Source organism: Accipiter gentilis, chromosome 12 (genome assembly GCF_929443795.1).
Source record: "Accipiter gentilis chromosome 12, bAccGen1.1, whole genome shotgun sequence".
NCBI classification, from domain to species: domain Eukaryota; kingdom Metazoa; phylum Chordata; class Aves; order Accipitriformes; family Accipitridae; genus Astur; species Astur gentilis.
Window position 1 is genome coordinate 34,411,045 of NC_064891.1, and position 20,925 is coordinate 34,431,969.

The window sequence follows — 20,925 nt, forward strand, 5'->3', positions numbered from 1 at the left end:
ACAACTTGGACCTTATTTCCCACTCTGAGAAGGAACTCCATGGGATATAAGCAGTAAAAAAGAGCCATGTTTTCTCAGCCTCACCTGAATATAGAGTGCAAGTTGTGCGTAGTCCTGATCTTTATTCAAACAGGCATCTTCTGTTTCTTAGATATTCAGTCAATGCGTTTGTGAATAGTGATATCTAACAGAACCATGTTCTTGAAAATTCCCCTGAAAACGAAGCTGGATCTGGTCAGGTTAAAGTTAGGGAGAAAAGTGTCCCCTTGTGTGTCTGCTTTAGAAACTATAGTTGTTGTTCTTAGCTTTATGAAATGGTCACTGCCATGCACACAGGGCCTGTGACACTTCCAGAACTAATGGTCCTGGTAAATGGTGTTGACAGTAAATAAGCTTTATCTTGTGCTGATAAGTGGCACAAATAGATATAGATATTACACATTAGCACAGATCACTGATTCTAAAACTCAGATTTTTTTTTTCATTATTTTTTTTTTTAGTGCTTGACTTTAAGTTTAATACTGTTCTCCTGTTAATTTCTGTCTCTTGTTCTCACATACAGCATATACAGGCATGCAAAAAACATTAAATTCCAAATTGGGCTGTGAGGGTTTTTTCATGTGATCTATGGGGAAGGAGACAACATCACTGAGAAGTCTTCTATCTGGAAAATAGCATTATTTGCTTCTCTCTAACTTTTCTGTCTTTATTGCTTTCCTTAGGTTTACAACAATGGTAAAGGAGGTTAACGTAAATGATAATGAAGATACTGAGCCATCAGTATGTGAGACAAATGGCATGATTCCCATGCATGAGCAAAGTGAGGTAATTAGGATCTCAAGTACAATTTTAGTCAGAGGAAACCCTCCTTTTCCTTTCCTTTTTCTTCCTACATCTGTTAAAATCCCTACATCTGAAGGGAATACAAAGAGAAATCTCAGTGGGAATTTCTTACAATTAACAAACATTCAGTTTTTAAAAGTCTGTGGTGCATTGGATTGCTGGAAATCAGCAGTTGTAATTTCAGATTGAAGTGGAAAATGCGTCAGCATACATTTTACAATCAGCTATGGAAGAGAATTACATGGACTTAAGATTGCTTCTTTGCTTTCAAATTGTGCCTATCAGTCCACTTGCTGAAAGTTGTTCAGGCACGTCTTCCTTTTCTTATCTAATAAAAATTCCACACACACCCCAGTTTTAAACTTCTATATGCATATTTCCATTGTTCTTGGGAACTTCTATGCCTTTAAAAAAGATTTGCAGTAAATGCAAGTAAAAATGAAATTCTTCATGTAAAAGGCACTTTAGAGTAAACATATAGTGTTGACTGTAAAGATAAGTACTGTACGGCATATCTTTACACACAAGGGTAGCTGGCGATCACAGAATCACAGGGTAGATAAACAAGTAACTCCATGCTGAAAGCTCACAAGATTTGTGTTCCAACTGTGACTCTGAGTAAGGGAGATATATATATATATATATGTATCAAAAGAGAGAGATGAGACAGAAGAATTGTCAGAAATGTGGAACTATTACTGGAGGAGGGCCAAACCACAGTACAGGCAAGAATTCCATGTTCATCCTATGACAATGAGCTGACATGAAGCTGAATAATCATAAGGGAAGGTAGATGATTAACTTGTCAAAAATAAGGACCCTACAATGAAGTGAGACACATATCCAAAAATGGTCAAAAAGTGCTTTGGCTATGAATATGGATAAGTAGATGAATCAGTATAAGTGAACAGCTTCAAGGAACCATTCTTCAAGGAAATAACTCCTAGGGCAGTATTTCTCCATCTCTACCTTGACTTACCAGCTTGAGCCTTCCAGCAATGGATCATGTGAGTAATGCTTGCACTGGCCAGCTGTTCTGTTTCTTTCATCTTTGTCTAATCATAAGTAGGTTTTGTTATTTTGATTCAAGGCTTTGCAACAGAAGTTATTTAGGAATGATATTAAAGACACTGGTCTCACTGAAATGATGCTAATCGTTAACTGTATTGTGAAGTCCAGTCTGGAAGCAGAACTTTATCAAATTGTAGAAAATATTAATATTAATAAATATTTAGCTTGTACACAAGACAAGCTGAACCTGGCCTGTTAATACTGTTTCTTCATCAAATATGCTGATATTGTTGCCGAACAGGTGCTATTTGTATTGGGACAGGAGTCCTGTTGGTTGCAGATAAAAAGGCAAATGTCCCAGAGCCTCTCATATGCAGTACTTTGTGCCGTGCAAAAACAAATACATAACCCAAAATCCCAAATGTACTACAAAGCTGGACCATTCCTACAGCGGTTTTTTAGTTAATGTAGTCCTCTGTAGACAGTGTGGATCTAGCACATCACAGCCAATTTCAGGTCTTGTACACTACTTCAAATGTATACGGTACCAATTCTGAGAGAGTCTCGTCGTTTTCATTTAGGAGGGACCAACAGCAGATGCCAAAGGTACTGATGGGAATGTACAAACAGAAGAAACTGCTCTACTGAATCATTGTGTTCAGCAACCTCCGGAACCAACAGCAGGGTCTTCAGTACCTGCAAGAACGTGGAGGCAAATATTTACTTGTCCTCCTCAGGGTTTACTGGCCCGAACAGTGACAAATGGTATGTAAGAAAGACAGAGTTTAATTAAAATGAGAAATAGCAAATGAAGTACTCATTTCTCTGGATGTAATGATATCTGTCCGTTGTCCTTGAAAATAACAAAGGGAAATACATATCACACTTTTGTTTCAATGTTTTAGCAGAAAAAAAGTAACTCGATGAAACAAAGATTTGAATGTATAGTTTTTGTTCCTCCACCCTCTCTTGGGTGTTTAACATGGTAGGTACATTTTTTACATAGCAAATTGTTTTCATCAGAAGAAAGACCTCTTAATTCTCATATCAATAGTTTGTTTTGATGTGAGAGCATTAAGATTATTATAAATACAGTGGTATTTTTGGCACACTGGATGGCTTTTTGTTGAATTAAGGCAACAAATACAAGACTTTGCAGTGATAGCTTCTTTTGTTCCTTAATACCCCAGGCTTGCAAAGCCAAGAATCCTAACTACAAGGCAAACTGACTCATTCTCTTTAAGATTTGCCCTACTCTGAAGGCTCACGGAAGAGAATGCCTGTCTCACCAGTTATTTCAGACTTTTCCTAACAAAAGGCACTTCCTGCGGCTTTGACTGCTTCCACAGCCTCTGTTCTCTCTCACTTGTGATTCTTAGGCTTTTATGTTTGGAAATCTACTGGTCTTCCCTCTGCCACCTGTCACCCTTATATAAGATTAAGAAAAATCCAATCTGAAAATGCAATATGTTTTCTTACAATTATGAAAAGAGGGATTTCTTCAACACATTTTTTCATCCCCTTCAGTCTTCTGCTTTTATATCTATGCATGCCTATTCTTGTTGGATAAATGTAGCAACAGATTAGGGAACCTGGAAAGAGCTTAATATTTTCACATATTTTTATAATGTTTTCACTTAATGTTCACATAATATTTTTCAGGAAATTCTTTTCCCTGTGTATTATCCCTCTTTGATTGCTGTATCAAGGGAAGTATCTGTACTACTTCAGGCTGTCCAGAGACATGACCTTCTTCAGATTCCCACCTCCCCCGCCATGGATAGCAACGTGTTGCACAAGCACATCAGCCAAAAAATTATACTTAAATCCTTTTAAAAATTAGACTGGAACTGCAGTCATTAGCTTGAAGATATGCCAGGCTGTACAACAGCAGGTTCTTACTGCAGTTCTGAATTGGCTGAAGGAAGATAAGCAAATGCAAGATAAGTTAGTGAAAGACTTTGCTTTAAGTTTGGGACCTCTTAAGTGCTTTCTGCAGTGGCCCAAGGCTCACTAGGTACTTTTTGGTCCCTATTGATGTTCCTGTTACTGTTTTTTAGAATATCTTAACATCTATAGAATCAGAATATCAGCTTAGGGAGCATCAAAGATTAAACACATTGTTATGATTTAACTATTTTTTAAGGTAAGTTATTTTATTTCTGAAAGTCACAGCACCTTTTTCATTAGTAGAAAAACAATGTGATCTAACAGCAAACAAAGTTGTCCCTGAGAGATGATTAAATATGAATATTTCTTGTTTTGTTCCAGTTGCAATCGTGGTCCTGGTTTGGGCTGTGGTTTGGTCCATCACTGGGACTGAGTGTCTCCCAGGTGGAAATCTGTTTGGAATTCTGTTTCTTTATTTTTTTGCTGTCATTGGAGGTAAAATTTTTGGATTTATTAAAATACGAACACTACCCCCTCTCCCTGCTCTTCTAGGTAAGATACCCTTCTTTCTTTTTTTCCTGCATATTTGTGTTGTTTAAACCGTCAAGTAGGATTTGTATGCTAGGTATATTTGGATTGGGAACAAACAACTGCATCATGCTCAAAATCCGCAGCTTTTCCAAGTGACTCTTATCTGGTCCTCTCTGAGAAGGTGCAAAATTCCCCAAACTAGCTCAAGTGAAATCTCCTGTATGTTACGAAGGGTCTCCTCTTAATTCTTTGGGGGCCAGAGAACTGTATACCTATTGTCCTGCAGTCCCCTCTGTCACACTTACTTAGAATTTGGGTTTAAAATCACTAAACAGCAGTCTTAGTCTAGACCTCCTGTTACAGTAGAATAATTAATTCATAAGAAAATTATTGCTGAGCTGTTTCGCAAGTGTCTTGCACAATTAAAATGTTTTCCAAAGAAAACTCTGCAGGAATTCCCTACTACTGGTAGTCTAAAGCAGTTTCTTCTCCTTCCTTTATCTCAAGTTAACTGAAACCTGAGAAAGTAAATTCACCACAAGGAATAATTCTTCTGAAGAGAGTTATTTTGAACCAGTCATAACATATTTTTTTTCATATCAACATCTTATTTTACATAAAAATGCAAAACAGAAATGGGAGATGAAAATTACCTTAATTCTGATATCATCAGAACCTTTTCAGACAACTTTCCTAGAGGAAGTTTGGGTTAGATCAGTAGAATATTGTGAAGTGCTGCAATGTTAACAAAGCTGAAAAATGAAGCTCCGGGTTCTTCTCACCAGCTGTATACTGCCCCTTACTATGCTTAGTGCATAAATGAGAAAAGCTGTTGGCAGACGGTAAAACTTCATGGCAGAGTGGGCTATAGATATCTGACTGTGGTGCATGGGTGTGATTTTGTAATGTGCATAGCTGGTGTTGTGCCTCACACAGTAGCACTGCTTACAGAAGGGCAGTTTAGCTTCATATACGGCTCTCTCCAGGCAGCATGTGCATTCTTGCACCACTGAGTTTCACAAGCGAGAAAAAAATTCAAATGAGAGGGAGGGAAGTTTTGCGTATAGCATGCGTGCCTGCAATAATAGGAATACAGAATGTAACACACAGGGAGTCTGCCCTTGCTAAGTAAACTTCCCTCTTAAAAAAAAAAAGTTTCTGACTATTTGGATTCTGCTTTTTTTTAATTACATCTATATGTAAAAGTTATGAGTTGAGCATGAAACTGCTTGTCAGACAGGTAATACCCAACAACAGAAACTTAAGCATGACAGCACACGTCTGTTGAGTTGTTTAGGTCAGAGTTCATTGTTCAGATCCCTAGTCTTTGAGAAAAATTGGAGAAATCTGAGTCATTAGAAGAGATATTCAATGTCTTTGAATACTCTTTTACACTAAAAAACCAAATCTTGTACTCTTACATGCCTTTAATCCACTTGTGCTAGGTGCAGTTCAGTACCATGTGGCTGGCTGAGCACTTAAGTACCTTCTAGTAAGCCTCTGTCTCAGGAAAAGGGAGTGAAATTGCTACTGAAATAGTCACATACTATATTTTGCGGAGAGGTTTCTGCTGCAGGCAACATGGAGCAGAACAGTGAAGATATCCTTTGAGGTGGAGCGGTTTTGCTTTAAGTAGATTTCTAGATCAGGGTAGCTCCAGTGACTTGGACTTCACGCAAACATTGCAAAGAGCATGTGATCATTATACTAGCCTGATATAATTGTCATGAAGTACCACAGATTAATTATACCACTGGGTTTTTTCTGGGAGGTGGTAGGAAGAACAATGTCAGAATGTTTAGCATGTTCCAGGACAAATCAAGTCCGCAGCCAAGGCTCACACCAAGCTGGGACTAACTCGAGCACAGTGTTTGTTTACTTTTTGTCTTTTTTGGTTTCCTGTTTCTCAAGGTGGCTGATATAAAATTACATTACAAAAATGTATCTTTGAACGATCAGGACCTACAACGTATCTCTGCAGATCTATATTTATATCAACCTTTCCTGTACTTTTCTGTATCCTTCCCGAACAACAGTTCCAACAGTTTTGCTAATATTTGCAAGAGGTTGAATCTTGCAAATAGCTCTAACAGAGGATAAGATCAAGTTCCTGATTCCCTCCCTCTTTTTCCCCCCTCTTTGCATATGACTCATATTGCCAGAGCATTTAAAAATGTTTAAGTTAGTCCATGATTAGCTGTTTTAGATTATATTTCCCAATGAACTCAGCATTATGGTTCCTGTGATACCTGCATTTCTTTACACCTGAGAGGATTTTTAACAATTTCTAACTGCTGAGATAAATACGCAATAGTAGACGATCTTCCTCTTTTCATGTTAAAACAAGCTAACAAGAAAATTATCTTTAAGGATGCAGAGGAGGTGTCTGCTTATTGCAAGTCTGACCTGCACCTGGTGAACAAAGCTGCATTCTGTTGACTCGCACTAAAGCTATGTGTCAGCATCCTGCAGATTTATTTGTTGGTGACCTGGTGTGTTCTTAGGCCACTTTCAATGCTTTAAATGTGTCTGTCTCTTTCCGTGCCTTAGTCCACATTGTTAAAACACAGCTAATAATTCAGAACATGAGTTGTTTCTTTGTCTTTAACAAATACGTAATATGGTGTCTATTTTTGAGAATGCTATGCAAGCTTTTCTCGTGCAATAAAACCAAATCATTTGACAGGAGCTTATTTGTTTTCATTTAAGGGATGCTACTTGCTGGTTTCCTAATCCGAAATACCCCATTCATTAGTGACATCGTCCAGATAAACCTGCGCTGGTCTGCAGCACTGAGGAATATTGCTCTTTCAATTATCTTGACCCGAGCAGGACTCGGCCTGGATCCAAAGGTATGGCACCAGCCATTTGTCTGAGGCAAAGTATACGAGAGCCCTCAAAAAAAAGTGAATAATTGGTTCTGTTAAAAATATTGAACTGTTCAGTCTTGGAGGATCTGCAAATTAGATTATAGAAAACATAGTTTCTATTGTATAGTCATATGTATCTTAATATTGGCAGTTGGATTTGTAGAGTAGGCAAGCAATCTAAAACAACACCTTTAGAAAACTGATTTTATGGCTATTTTCCCCCTTGTCTTAAAGAAATTTCCTGCATTTTGTGAACAGAATATCTTGAGGACATGTGCTCCATCATGGTCTGTCAGGAAGAGTTTATGCTCTCTGACAAACTCCCTGTCAGTTTACACTGACAAACTAAAACAAGTAAAGCAAGGGATTCCCAATCCTTGAAAGAAAATGTTGCTTGTGTTCTCACAAATCAAAAAAACCCAACCAACCAAAAGATCCAAAACTGTATGTCTTTTTTATTTTTTTCCTTTTTTTGAATCCTTGCCATTTTTATGCAAACATATTAATTGCAAAGATGAGTCCTGCTGCACTACAGAAACAATGCTTCACATCACAAAGAAAGCCTATAACACCACTGTGAACAAACAAACAAAAAAAGTCTTCCTCTGCACACTATGAAATGCAATGCTCCATAAATTAATGAAGGCAAGGTTTTGCTTGATCAAAATCAGCTGGCTGAAATAAAGCTGTACCATATTGGCCCCTATCTATTTAAGTTTAAGGGACTGTGTAAAGTTTATATAAAACTTAGGTCAAGTGTAGTTAGTTCAGAACAACTAAACTGATTTTTCTTAACCAAGAAAAACTAGGGAGCTGCCAGTGCTTCAGATATTTAGGAAAATAGGGTTTTGTCATTCTTGAAGAATGCCTGGTTTCCTAGATTATGATCATTTTTTTCCAAGACATTGAAGCTTGTATGAGCATGGACTGTGTGTTGTTACACACAGCTTGGATGCCCAGTTCTGTGAGACTGCTTTTTTTTTTTCTTCTATTCTGTGACAACTTTTTTTGCCAAAGGAACTTCATCTTTGACTCCTTTTTCTCCCATGTGGCATAGAAACTGTCATTTGGACTCTGTACGTAGCAATGCTTTGATGCAGCTACAATTGTTCCTCATGTAATTGAAGCTGTGAAGCCAAAGATGTCAGTTGCTCGGGTGATTCTCAGCCCTAATTATGCCAGGATAAACTGTACTGGTAAAAAGTGCAACTCGTTGATTTCCCCCCCCCCCCCCATGTCAGAATTAGACATCTGTCCTAGCGGAGTCAGTCATGTTTGTGACTATTAAAGGCATCTGTTACAAGTCAATACTCTGTTTTAGAGAAATTTTTTAATAGACATTGCTGAGCCAAATGGAACTTAATCTTCTCTGGGAATCAAGTGAGAGCTGAAAGAGATGCTTGGTTCCTTCTGCCAAGTTTATGCAGTTCTACAACTTTTCATGATTTGTTCATGGATTTGGGGATAATTTTTGGGGGGTGCTCATGCAGCTTGTGGGAAGGTAGCAAAATCTTTTGTGGATGGAGCAAATGACCTCAAGTAACTGTGGGTAAAGCAGCTGTGCACTTTTTTTTTTTGAGGGTGCGCTTTTCAAATGGGTCCCAGCGAGCCCAACCTCTCACATTTAGTTTGCTCTGCACAAGAAGCCAAACAGAATTTTCTGCCACTCCTTCCTGGGATGTGCAGGAACTTTGTCAAACCTAGATTCAGTGGGTTTCACTGCCACACTTGGAATTTTATATTCAAATCCAGCTGTGCTTGACCCTATCTCTGGCTGAGGCCATGTAAAGCCGTTACATCCTGTACTGCAGCTCAGAGGGGATTCTTTTAATAAACCACATAAGATCGTAAATGTATTTCTTCTCTATAAAGCCAAGGGTACTGATATTAATGTCTGAATGTGCTTCTACATTGCAGGCTCTTAAGAAGCTCAAAGCAGTCTGTTTACGACTTTCTTTTGGACCGTGCATCTCGGAAACATGCACAGCTGCTGTTCTTGCCTACTTGTTCATGCATTTGCCATGGCAATGGGGATTTATACTAGGGTAACGTACCCTCTTTTCTCCTGCATGACAAAGGTGCCTGTTTTCATCCTACAGCTAAATGATCCAAGTGCGGTTAGTTCTCTGCACCAAGCAGAGACCTCAGTTTAACACCAGTTAGGAAGCTGTGCTTAGCCCCTGTGCTTGTTTGCTTACCATTCATGTCTGGCTCTTAATTTAACGGTCACATTTCCAGGCTGTGGAGGAGTACTTGCATCATCACTCTTCTGTGTTTGTGATCTGAGCACTTGAAGAAGGATGGTGCAATCCCTGAGTCTTTAACCGCAACACAGGGGGCTCTTATAGACAGAAAATGATACCATAATTTGGAGAATCTTCATACTGGAACTCAGAGTTTCCTTGCAGAGAGATGCACGTAGGACAGTCTTCCTGTTACAAGGGTAAGGATATGGAATATTATATTCTGGAGTAATATCCTTGAAGAGGAAACCTTTTCCATCTAGTCCCATCTAAACTGGTGGACTTGGTCAGGACCCATATACTGGAGCAAGATGGGTGAACTTCTCTGCCACACACCGATTTTTATAAGAAGGAACTGGGCTACTGAATCATAAGCATGTCTAGACTAGGTTCCTAAATGGGAGAACCAAGGCATATATCAGGGAGTATACAGCATAAACAGACCTTTACATAAGGTATCTTCCTTACCTTTCCCTGCTAATTACAAGCAGAGATATTTCTATGCGTAATTGCAGTCAGCTCTTACTTCCTGCCCAGCTCAATAGCATTAAAAGTAAAGGGCTCCACAGACGAAGACTTGAGTCTATTCTGCAGGCCAGTTATGCTCCCCGATATATGGATTGGCGTCAGAACGTTTTGAAGTTTTTTTTAGTTCAGCACTTTCTTTTTAAGAGAGGCTGAACCTATGTGTTTTCAGTTTTGTTCTAGGTGCAGTCTCCCCTGCTGTGGTGGTTCCCTCAATGCTGATTTTACAAGCTGGGGGATATGGTGTGGAGAAAGGTGTCCCAACTTTGCTAATGGCAGCTGGCAGCATTGATGACATTCTGGCTATCACAGGCTTCAACACTTGCCTTGGGATGGCTTTCTCTTCTGGTATGCTGGTTAATATGTATGTGGTGAAATCCAGAACAGTGATATTTTGAAGAATGTGTGCTCTGTTGTGGTTGACTGGTCCGTAACTTAATGACATCTCCTTATAAAGTTCATGTATGGACTTGAATATTGAGAGGGATATTACCCACAATCAAAAGTCTTGCTGTAACATTGTCTGCTCTGAGTTGTGGGTCACAACAACTTTCAGGGAACATTTTCCCTGTCTGCTCCCTTAGCTGCCTAGTCTAGTCCCTGCATGCCCAACATAATTCTTTCAAATTTTCCTGGGTTTGGCAATGTTCTCACAGTGGCTCTTCCTCTGACTTCTCTGACACGCTTTCTTGGCATGAGCTTTCGGAGAGAGAAAGTTGTACCATCCATTTCTTTCAGGCCCATTGGTTCCCTCCTGAACCCCTTTGCCTCCAAGTAATTTAAAGCAGACACTGTCTTGGAATCACCCTTGTAGGTCTACAGTGTGGTTTGTGCATGAAGGGTGTGTGTATGGCTTACTGAACCCATTTTTCTTTTGCCAAGTAGGTTCTACTCTGTACAATGTTCTTCGTGGAGTGCTGGAGGTTGCTGTTGGCATAGCAGCTGGAGGGATCCTGGGAATGTTCATTCGATATTTCCCAAGCCATGATCAGGTAAAAACCCAGTAAAAAAAACCTTTTTATAAAATAGAGATTCTTTGCTAAGGGATAATGTTCTTAGGTTATTAATTTCCAAGCTTCATGTGAAGCTGGTTTTGGGGAAAGTTGTGTCCAGTGCTCACTTCCAGGTTGCAAAGCCTATCAAGTGAGGATGTGTTTTATAGGTGATTACTTGTTTACTGCAACTGTAACAATATATGATCTCGTAGTCCTTCCTGATGCAGAGTTTGGAACCCAGCTCACCTTCCTGCTCTCACTGAAGGTGATGGAAATGTCCACATATAAAGGAGAAATGGTCTGATACCCATTTCAGACAGTAAAACAATCATCAATTAGATTGATGTGTGATGCATTTACTTTTGCAAGATGTTTCCAGTAAGCATTTAAAAAAAACGAGTAAAGAGGACAGATTGTAGGCTTTAAGTGATTGGGCGTATTATTAATGCTAATTAGAATGTGTTACTTTCAATAAAAATTAAGCTTATATAAAGTGGTAGATGAATTTACTATAAAGGGGCAATTAGGTGAACAGAAAATTGTGGAAGAAAGTAGATATGTTCTGGACTACTGAAGTCAATTTCAAAAGCATCTGTTGCCCTCTGTGGGACCAAATTTTCTTCTTATTAAATGACGCTAAGAAGCATGATACAGAAGCTAAAGAGATATATAGAAATGGGGAGCAATGGCAGAGATATAACTGTGTTCTGTGAGACTGGATCAAATAAAACTAGACTGTCCCTGGCAAACATTTGTTTGACTTGTCCTTAAAAACATCTAGTGGCAAGGATTTCACCTCTCCTTGGATAAACTGTTCTAGTACTTGACGGTACAGGTAGAAAATCCTGTTATCACAGAATTGAAGCAGGGCTGTTAGAATAGAGCATCATGTTCCCTGTGATACAAAAAGCCTATTGGCCATAAGATTTTGGATGGGCAGAATAAAGAAATTATTAAATTTCCAAAATTTAAATTGCTTAGGAATTAATGTCCAAAAAAACCCCCTCAACTTAGCAATTCAAGTCTCACTGGAAAGCTTTGATTCTTTCACAAGGGTTAATGGCAATTTTTATTTCCAAATTTGTTATTTTCAAAATTAACAGAAGTAATGTTTTTCCTCCATTTCTAAAAGAAATTTATGTTTTTGTTTGTCTCTTTCCTTGGCTGCAGGCATCTCTGGCATGGAAGAGATCGTATTTTGTACTTGGGCTGGCAATGTTTGCTGTTTTTGGCAGCATCTACTTTGGCTTCCCTGGATCAGGAGGGCTCTGCACGTTAGTCTTAGCTTTTGTTGCAGGTGTGGGATGGTCTGATGAAAAGGTGAATGTTTACATAAAGAAGCATACCATACCAAAACTCCTTTGAATGTACAGTCTGACAGGAGTTTGAATTTCTGTCAGGAGTGGTAATGGTGCACTTTATGAAGCTTTAGGGGGTGTATGGATTAAAAAAAAATTTCTATGTTTATTTTGGAAGTCTTTAACATTTAGCATGACAGAAAGTTACCATGTATGTGAATACATATTGATACAGAGCCTAATGCTCACAACCTTTTCTTAGACATCTTAAGCCATGTAAAGGATGGCAACTTGTCAAGGCACTTGGCTAGGAATCCAGCTCTGTGAGTGTCTGTAACCTTACACAGCCACTTTATGGTAAGATTTACAAACAGGTGTCCAAAATACAGTTGTGCACATGGCCTGAATACCCTGAGGTTTTGTCCCCTGTGGTTTTGCAGGGAGTGAAATGGAAAACACTAATTAACCATCCTCTCTCATCTTTCCCAAATCCCAGCCAGTGTATTCTGGATAAATGAGAGAGCAGGGTGCCCACAATAAATGGTGATATAAGGCCATACAAAAAACATACAAAAGACTGCTTTTTAGTCACTTTCCCTTAGCTAATAAGCCTGCTTCCTTTTACTGTTGCTGCCCCACTGCATTTCTGTACCTTGGCATGTCTCACTGCCTCTTTTGCTTGATACCATCTACACTTAATGTTTTAAGGGCATCTTTCTCTCCACAGCTGTAGCATTGCAACATGCAGTAGGAGAAGGGGAGAAGAAGAGAAAGGAAAGGGCATCAGATATAGCAGAGTCCACATTATTATCCCCATCTAGACCCTGACTTCAGTAAGATCTCAAGGTTTGTTAAAACAATGAAAAAGAAACCATGTTTTCTATTGAAAGTATTACATAGTTGTCCAATTTTAAAAGAAGAAAAACTCATCTTGGGATTAACTACTTAAGCACATTAGAACTGATAAAGCTCTCTATTGAAAAGCTTTTAAACCATTTCAGAAGGAAGGACCTTAAAAGAGTGTATGCAGTCTATAAATGCTTAGTTTAATTTCTTTTGATCAGTGAATGAAGCTTCCTAGCCTTAAGGATGTTGATTTCAAATACCTTAGCTGCTCTTTATCAGATACAGTCAGAGATGTCTGCATACTATATACTCAACATATTACCAAGGTTATCCTGCTGAGCTTCTCAAGGGCCGCTGCCTCCTGCTGTGCCTGGTGGAAGTCACTTGGCAAATGCTGTCCACTGAGAACAAGGACAATCGTACCTATTGCTGGTACAGTTAAGTGGACAGTAAACAGACTGAAGTAATGCTAACATCTGTAAAGAGGATTAATTTTTGCCAAAAAAGAAAAGGGTGAGATTACCAGGAGAAATGAGGCAAATAAAGAAAAATGTTCAGAAGTCTGTATATTTCCACCTTGCTCTCTCTAAGGTTACAGAAGTTTTTGTATTAGTCATCTACCATTGACTGAAGAGCAAGAGATGTTGCAGGATCAGTCTTAGAGAGAACACCAAGGACAGGACATATCTAGGCTCTGGACTGATTATTAAGTGACAGAGCACTGCACTTATTATTTTCCACACACTCCAGCCTGAAGGCTCGTTCACTATTCCAGAACCCACTTAATTAGAAAAAGTGCTATTAGATGTGCTATGTGTAGCTTTTCAGGTAACTGGAAGATTCCTGTTTATCCTGGCAGCAGTTGTTTTAGGAAAATTGTTAGATGTAAAGTTCAAACACAAGGAGAAAAGGTGGCTTTGCCCTTATACAGTACATCGCACTGGAAAGTTCAACACCTTTCACTAGGAAGGGATTTCAGGTTTGCTCAGTCTAACTTTGCTGCTGCCACTCACATGGAGACAGGCCTCTGACTGCGTGCAGCGTGAGCGGAGTTAGGTGATGGCTGAAACTTTTGAGGGTCTAACTCTGCTCAGATACAAATAGAACACGCTTAAGCACGCAGTTCCCAAAGGCTCAGAAACTTCAGAGCAAGCTGTTGAAATTACTTCTTCCTAAATACTGAAAATCAACTATGCGCTATTTTCTTGCTCTTGTCTGCAAACTGCTGTTACTGTTCAAACATCGGTGATTTTTATTTCTTTTCTTGAGATAGCAAGCATTTATTTACTAGCAGAGCTAGACAAACTTTGACCTTTGAAAGGTACGCAACTGATTTTGAATCTTTTAGTATTAGGTCAAAGAAGGAGGAGCAATTCTGGACAATCTTTATGATACATTTTCACCTTGTCCTTTGATTAATTAAATGTTGTGTCTACTTGGCCATATTTTTGTGAATTTACAGATTATTTTTGTTTTCATTGCAGAGGGAAGTAGAAAAAATTGTCGCAGTCGCATGGAATATCTTTCAACCTTTTCTTTTTGGTTTAATCGGAGCAGAAGTATCTGTTATGTCTCTAAGGCCTGAAACTGTTGGTAAGATCACTCACTAATTATCCAGCTTTCAATACTGGCTTCCAAAGAATCTCTATAAAGACATCTAAAGCAAAGCAGACTACAGCTGACCCCAAAAAATCCAAAAAACCAAAAGCCAACCTCACTGTAAAGCTACAGTTTTAGGAAGTTTATTCCCCTCGGGCACCTATGCACAAAAGTACTGAGAAGTGTCTGTCTTTGTTGCAGGGCTCTGTGTGGCTATACTAGGCATTGCCCTAGTTGTGCGAATTATAGCAACATTCCTGATGGTGTGTTTTGCTGGGTTTAATTTCAAGGAGAAAGTATTTGTCTCATTGGCATGGATTCCCAAAGCCACTGTCCAGGTAAACAGTCCAACATCACTTTAATTCCTGGCTAAATCTATTGGCCTTAGCAAAGCTCTTCATAACTAGCACAGCAGTAATCAGGCTCAGTAACAGCGGAGTGTAGCATATGGACAGTTCATATTCTAAACCACCCTATATCTGCTTGAAAAGTGCATGGAGAGCCTTCTATGTGAAGGTGTTTTGCTTGCATCCTGGGTTGTAGTCTTAATAATGACAGCAAATAGTACATGTATCATAGGAAGTTTAGCTATTTCTCAGCTACTGCAGATTATTGTGCCTTTACATACAGATTCTGAGAACTCTCAAAACAAAAGTAAAAGCATTTCCCTCTTACACATGAAGTGTCTGCACGGGCAGTCACACCAGAGGCTCAGAGTGGGTTTTCAGTTTGTGGTCATTTTGGTTAAGGGTTAGTGTGACAGCCATATTGCTAGAGCAGCCTCAGGCTGTCTGCGTTCCTGCTCCTTGATTTCAGTGATTGTTAAGTCATTTAGACTTTGGCTCAATAGCATGATTATTTGCAAACAAAAGTTAATAATCAGAACGGGCAGGGATTATTGCAAGACTTGTGAACTAGATTTTCAGAAGCTGCTACTAGCTGACTGCTGTCAGGACGCATTCTCAAAGTGTGGCATTTTAACAGCTGCAATACGCAATATACTGGCCCATTTCATTAATCACACATCCTCCAGAAATGTGGATAGGATGGCAGCTAAGCAGTGTTCTTTATCTGGGTGGTTCCCTCCCGTGAACTCATCAGCTTAGGAAATTTGAAGTGTAGCCAAGTGAAAATTGTTCTCATAGGTGTAATATAACATTTACTTTTCTATGTACTGCCTAGAAACTAACGGGTTGAATGTACTAAAAATGTCAAATTTATGTTAAGTGTTGACTGATAATTAGTCCCTTTTATTCCTCTTTCAGTGCTAAAGGTTATTTGCTCCATCTCAGCAATGTTTTCTTTCCTGCAGGCTGCAATAGGTTCCCTTGCCCTGGATACAGCGAGAAGTCATCAGGATGAGCAACTTGAAAAGTATGGAATGGATGTACTGACAGTAGCTTTCTTGGCTATCTTGATCACTGCTCCAGTTGGAGCCCTGGTTATTGGCTTGGCAGGGCCCAGACTTTTGCAGAAGGCTCAGACAACTAGCAAGGAGGATAAGGAAGGTGCTGAGGTTGGAGAAGAGGCAGAGGCCTGTGAACCTTCGTAGGACAGCCATCTACAGCAGTATGGTCCTTCAGCCCTTATCTTTCTGTTGAGTAAACACAGCATGTCTGTAATCTTCATGGAGGAAACCAAAACAAGTATCAGTTCTGTCTGCTATTTTAAAAGCAGCCCTGGTGGAGTTTTATAAAATATTTTTATGTGTTGATGGTGCCTTAAGAGATGAAATAGCTGAACATACAGTGAACAGGCTGGCCAGGCAGTGAGTCACTGAGAAGTCAGCAGTGAACAGTTACTTGAAATGTGTGGGTATGAGGCCAGGGAGAAGATCAGAACTGTTCAGGCATGGAGTGGAGTCATGAGGTGGAATATAAACAGAAGAAAATGGAGACTGATGTGAATAACTTCTTGACAGCTGAAACTGGGCTGTGAGATGACGAGTTCAACAGCTCAAAGGATGCAACTTCTGAATAAGAGACTGCTGACACATGGTGGATGAGTCCTGCCACGGGTTGGTGATTCCATCTCCTTCCTCATTTGGGCTCCAAAACTTGCCTTTTCCTATCACTGTTCTTCCTCACAGCTCATGCACTCCTTTATGCCTTCAAGGGACTGTCAGCTCTGGTCGTAGCAAGAAACAGCAAGTGGTACTTATGTGCTGAAAGAGACCATTGGGTCCATCACAGACTCTGGTAATACAGGTGGCTGGTGCTGGCAGACAAAAGAACTGAGCTTGAAAATGGGATGAGGGTTGTGGAGAGGCTATAAGGACTGGGAGTGGGCTGTATGGGATTGGGATGGCTGCTTCTTCATGTGTGTACCTCAGCCTTTGCACAACATGATGTCAAGGGAAGGAAAGCCAGCTCTTTGGCAACTGAGAGTGGCTATGGTCTGGTGCTGGCCACTGTGGGACGGAGGGGAGGGCTCTTCTCGGGGCGGGGGGGGGGGCCTGACACAACAAGGCCAAGGTGGCAATGAGTTGTCCCTTTCTTCCTCAGCTCCTTTTGGGGAACTTGGCAATAGCAGCAGACCTCTTCTCAAATCAAGATTTGTGGCTCAGCTGGGATCTCCTGTTGCTTTGTCCTAAGTTAATACTCATCTGGCTGAGAAAATGCCATGATCAGGTCCTTCTCACATCTGTATTCGGATAACTGCAGCAAAGAAAACGAGGTAGTCGCTAAAAACATAGCCAGTTAGTGCTCATTTTTCCAAGAGGTGGCTGGCTGGATTGACTGTGGAGAGTGGGGGCCTCTCACATTTTCCAGGGCGTTTTTTTTACCTCTGACCAATGCAGAAAACTAATATACTTTAAATGAATAGCTTTGAGAATGCAGTGCTGAGAGGGATAGTACAAAGCGAAAAATGGTAGAAAGCCTCATTCTCACCTACCTTCAGAAAGGCTGCTGTGTGAAGGCAGGTGTCACGAGGAAGCAGTGTTTAGGACACAGCGCTAACACCCTCAGCATGTACCCACAGATCCTGTGGGTCTGTCCAGAAATGCAAGTTGTGCGTGGCTGTGGATCGCAGTAATGACTGGCAACACTCGTGTCGAATATCTTGCCCAAACATTTCACCAGGGGGAGCAAAAAGCTCAAAGGTTGTTTTCTTCATTTTATTTAATATAGATGCCTCCTGCACAGTCAGTTGCAATATAGTTCATATTTGATTTTCCCATTCCCAGAAAAGTTTCCTTTCTCTTCTTCTTGACTGTCCTAAAGCCAGGAGTAAACCTCCTCTGTTGATCAAAATCCTGCTATTGCCTTTAGCTTTGGTATCAGTTAGGGTTTAGTATTGACAGATACCAGCAAATCTTTCTTGCTCTATATGTTTTGTACAAGTAACTAGCTCCAAGTAGGTCATTCCCAGCTCCATTCTGTGGCATGGAGCCAGTACAGCATCCTTCAGAAACTGGAAGTTTTGTTATTTTTTTACTAAGGGTGTTAGTGCCTATAACTGAGGCGGACAACGCCTCGCTGCAGATTTCTACACTATATTTCACTGAACTCATTTTACAGGATACTGTATAGAATATATTTGATGTGTTTAGATGTTTTTGGCATAAGTAAGAATCTAGCTTTTACACTTTTAATATGCAACACAAGAATACTTTTAAAAGAAAACTATCTGAAACTGTATTATTTGCAGAGCGTCAAAAGCATATGCCTCTGTATACAGATTAATTACAGCTCAGCTTTGTATATGCCTTCCTCTCCAAGCCAAAAAGAAAGCTTCCTGAGAAATATTTAAGGTTCATAGCCTGCAATTCAATTCCAGCACAGTGATAAAAATACCAGGAAATTCTTTGGTAAGTTCTCCCTTAACAGTTGTCAAACACATTGACATTTTTCTTACTATACACACTGCTGTTCTCTCCGCTTCTTTGGGGAATGTACAATCTCTAGTTCAGTTCATGTTTGTACCCTGACCACAAAGGGAGATGCTTTTGAACTGCACACAGATGAATGGTTAGGGTGCTGTGCTTGGTGGTTATTTTGTCACCCATTGACTTCTGTGTCTGTTCTGCCTACTTTGCATGGCTCACGGAGGTACTCTATTACTTAAGCAGGGGTAGTTTTAACAGGAGGTTATTATACTTGGAAACTGTAACGTCTACAAACTTAATGGATAAGATGAAGGAATATGGTGTTCAGTTCATCAGTGACTGTCTATACAATAATTCCACTTGAGTAAAACTTAGAGGAGTAGAAGCTTTATATAGTGCACTTTTTCATAAAGTTTTGTAAGTAGAATCCTCCTGCAGGGAGGGATTGCTATGCTGAATTTGGAGTCTCTTCAATAACAGAAGTGTGATATGTAAGGATTACAGCCCTTTAAATTTGAACACAACCTTAAGTATGCAAGCAAACCTCTGACAAACAGCCCTTGTTCATGATAGCCTCTAGTACTTGCTCACCATCATAACAACATCTCATAAATTGGATTTATCATGTTCCCTTAACCTCAGTGCACTCTCAATTTATTCACTACATCACTCCCACCATTCTAAGTGCCTGAATAGCTCTATACCAATAAAGTATCATCTTGTTCACTAATCTAAATGAAATTGAATCAATTTTCCTTTCCTCACCACCATATGTGGATGTTTCTCACAAGCCCCCTTTCCCCCAGCTTTTATTAAATCTTCAAAAAGAATCAGGTTGAAGCTATTACATAGACCTGCAGATCTAAAATGAAAAGCATTAATGCTTTATAATCCTCCTCTCCTTGGCTTCCAGAAAGGAACAAAACACTTGGCATCTTGTCATGAAAAGAAATGTTATATTGGGGCTAAGAACCTAGGAGACTGGTTTTAATAAGTATCATGACAATTTCAGCTGATTTTAAATAGCAGTTAACTTTGAGATACAATTTCACTTTTTATCAGAGTTTGTGTGGGTGAAGTCATGACATTTAAGACCATCTCCCTTTTAACAAATGCCATGAAATCACTCATGAATAATGCATAAATTCAAGCCAATAAAATCTTTATGCCATGCCAGTCTCTTATTTGCAGGAAATAAAATTATAGCACAATATGCAGTAAACTATAACCAGAGGAATCCTGCTGTCATGAGATATAATCACAGCCATAATGCGGGAGAGTACTGAGCACGGCATGTGTGTGTGCCGTTCCAGAAGGTTCACAAGAACCTCTGCAGCAGAAGGGTCTGACAACACAGCATGTTTCTGGGGGCCAGCAGCAGGCAGAGTTAGAGCAGGCAGCATATGGGAAAAGACAGAAATTGGCCATCTGGAAGGAGGAAGTCACACAGGCCAGGGGCTGCAGTGATAATGCAATTATAATCACTGCTTTCTCTCTCTTTTTTAGCCAAACTGAGCATTTTAGGGAATTTAGACTGAAGTCTAAAATTAACCAAGAAACACTGATGGTGTAATACAGCCACAAAACAATGAATGATACAGGTTTTGCATTTTGCTTTTTAAATAAATGGCGTGCAAGAGATCAAATTATGTGCCAACTGCACTTCAATGACATTTACTTTGTCTAGTAGTTGCCACAAGTCAGTCATCTTTCTCTAAACATATCTGTTTTACAGGTTAATTTGTGGTCTATTATAACTATTGTTCAAACTCATAATCAAAAGAAAGGTAAACATTACTGTTCTTGTAGAGCAACAAGCCATATCATGACATGCCAAGTTCAGCTTCCCCTGATTTTGCATCAAGACTGTGAAGACTGCCTCAGTCCTGATCTTTATTAGCAGCCAGGACAAATTTCTAACCTAACCTGGAGGCTCCACACAAAGGGATAAAAGTCATCCAGGAGCAAGACATGACCAAGCACATCCTAGCAGGTAATTGGTTCAACTCTCTCAATGCTGGTGAGACACAGGGCTCTCCAGACACTTCGGTTCTTGGCTATAGACTTTAGGTAGATAATTTGAACTGATTAATAAGTTCTTTGCAGTTTTTTCTATAGAAAAGTCTGTGGCCATGAGAGACAGTATTACCTTGACAGATTTTGAAATGCAAGAAAATGGTCATTTATCTTGCTTGTGATCTTCATTTTATCACTATCTTGTGGAAATTACTAAAATGTCCTTTTTACAAAGGAACTGTGACTGAGTGCTGCTACTGCAGGCCCATATTACCAAAGTGTTCCATTCCTCTACAGACATAACCAAAAACAAATAAAACCCCACCCGTTTGTTCCATAGCCACACTTGTAGATAGTTTAGCAGCAATCTCATCTAACTGCAAGCAGGGAGAAAAAATTAATTACATGATGAAGCCATGCTAGAGATCG

General features: G+C 39.6%; 1 protein-coding gene across 6 annotated transcripts in view; it reads left to right on the forward strand.

The window, feature by feature from the left end:
- LOC126044683 (sodium/hydrogen exchanger 9B2-like) overlaps positions 1–20,925 on the forward strand; it is a 31,086-nt gene that overhangs the window by 2,215 nt on the left and 7,946 nt on the right. For 3 of the 6 annotated variants that reach the window (XM_049814746.1, XM_049814744.1, XM_049814743.1), the window contains 11 exons: positions 723–825; positions 2,436–2,619; positions 4,126–4,296; positions 6,985–7,127; positions 9,063–9,190; positions 10,086–10,261; positions 10,799–10,905; positions 12,079–12,228; positions 14,537–14,645; positions 14,853–14,989; positions 15,964–20,281. In XM_049814746.1, the coding sequence (XP_049670703.1) occupies positions 733–825; positions 2,436–2,619; positions 4,126–4,296; positions 6,985–7,127; positions 9,063–9,190; positions 10,086–10,261; positions 10,799–10,905; positions 12,079–12,228; positions 14,537–14,645; positions 14,853–14,989; positions 15,964–16,203 (1,638 nt within the window). In that variant the 5' untranslated portion in view covers positions 723–732 and the 3' untranslated portion in view covers positions 16,204–20,281. The other 3 variants (XR_007507757.1, XR_007507755.1, XR_007507756.1) reach the window with 3 other exon arrangements.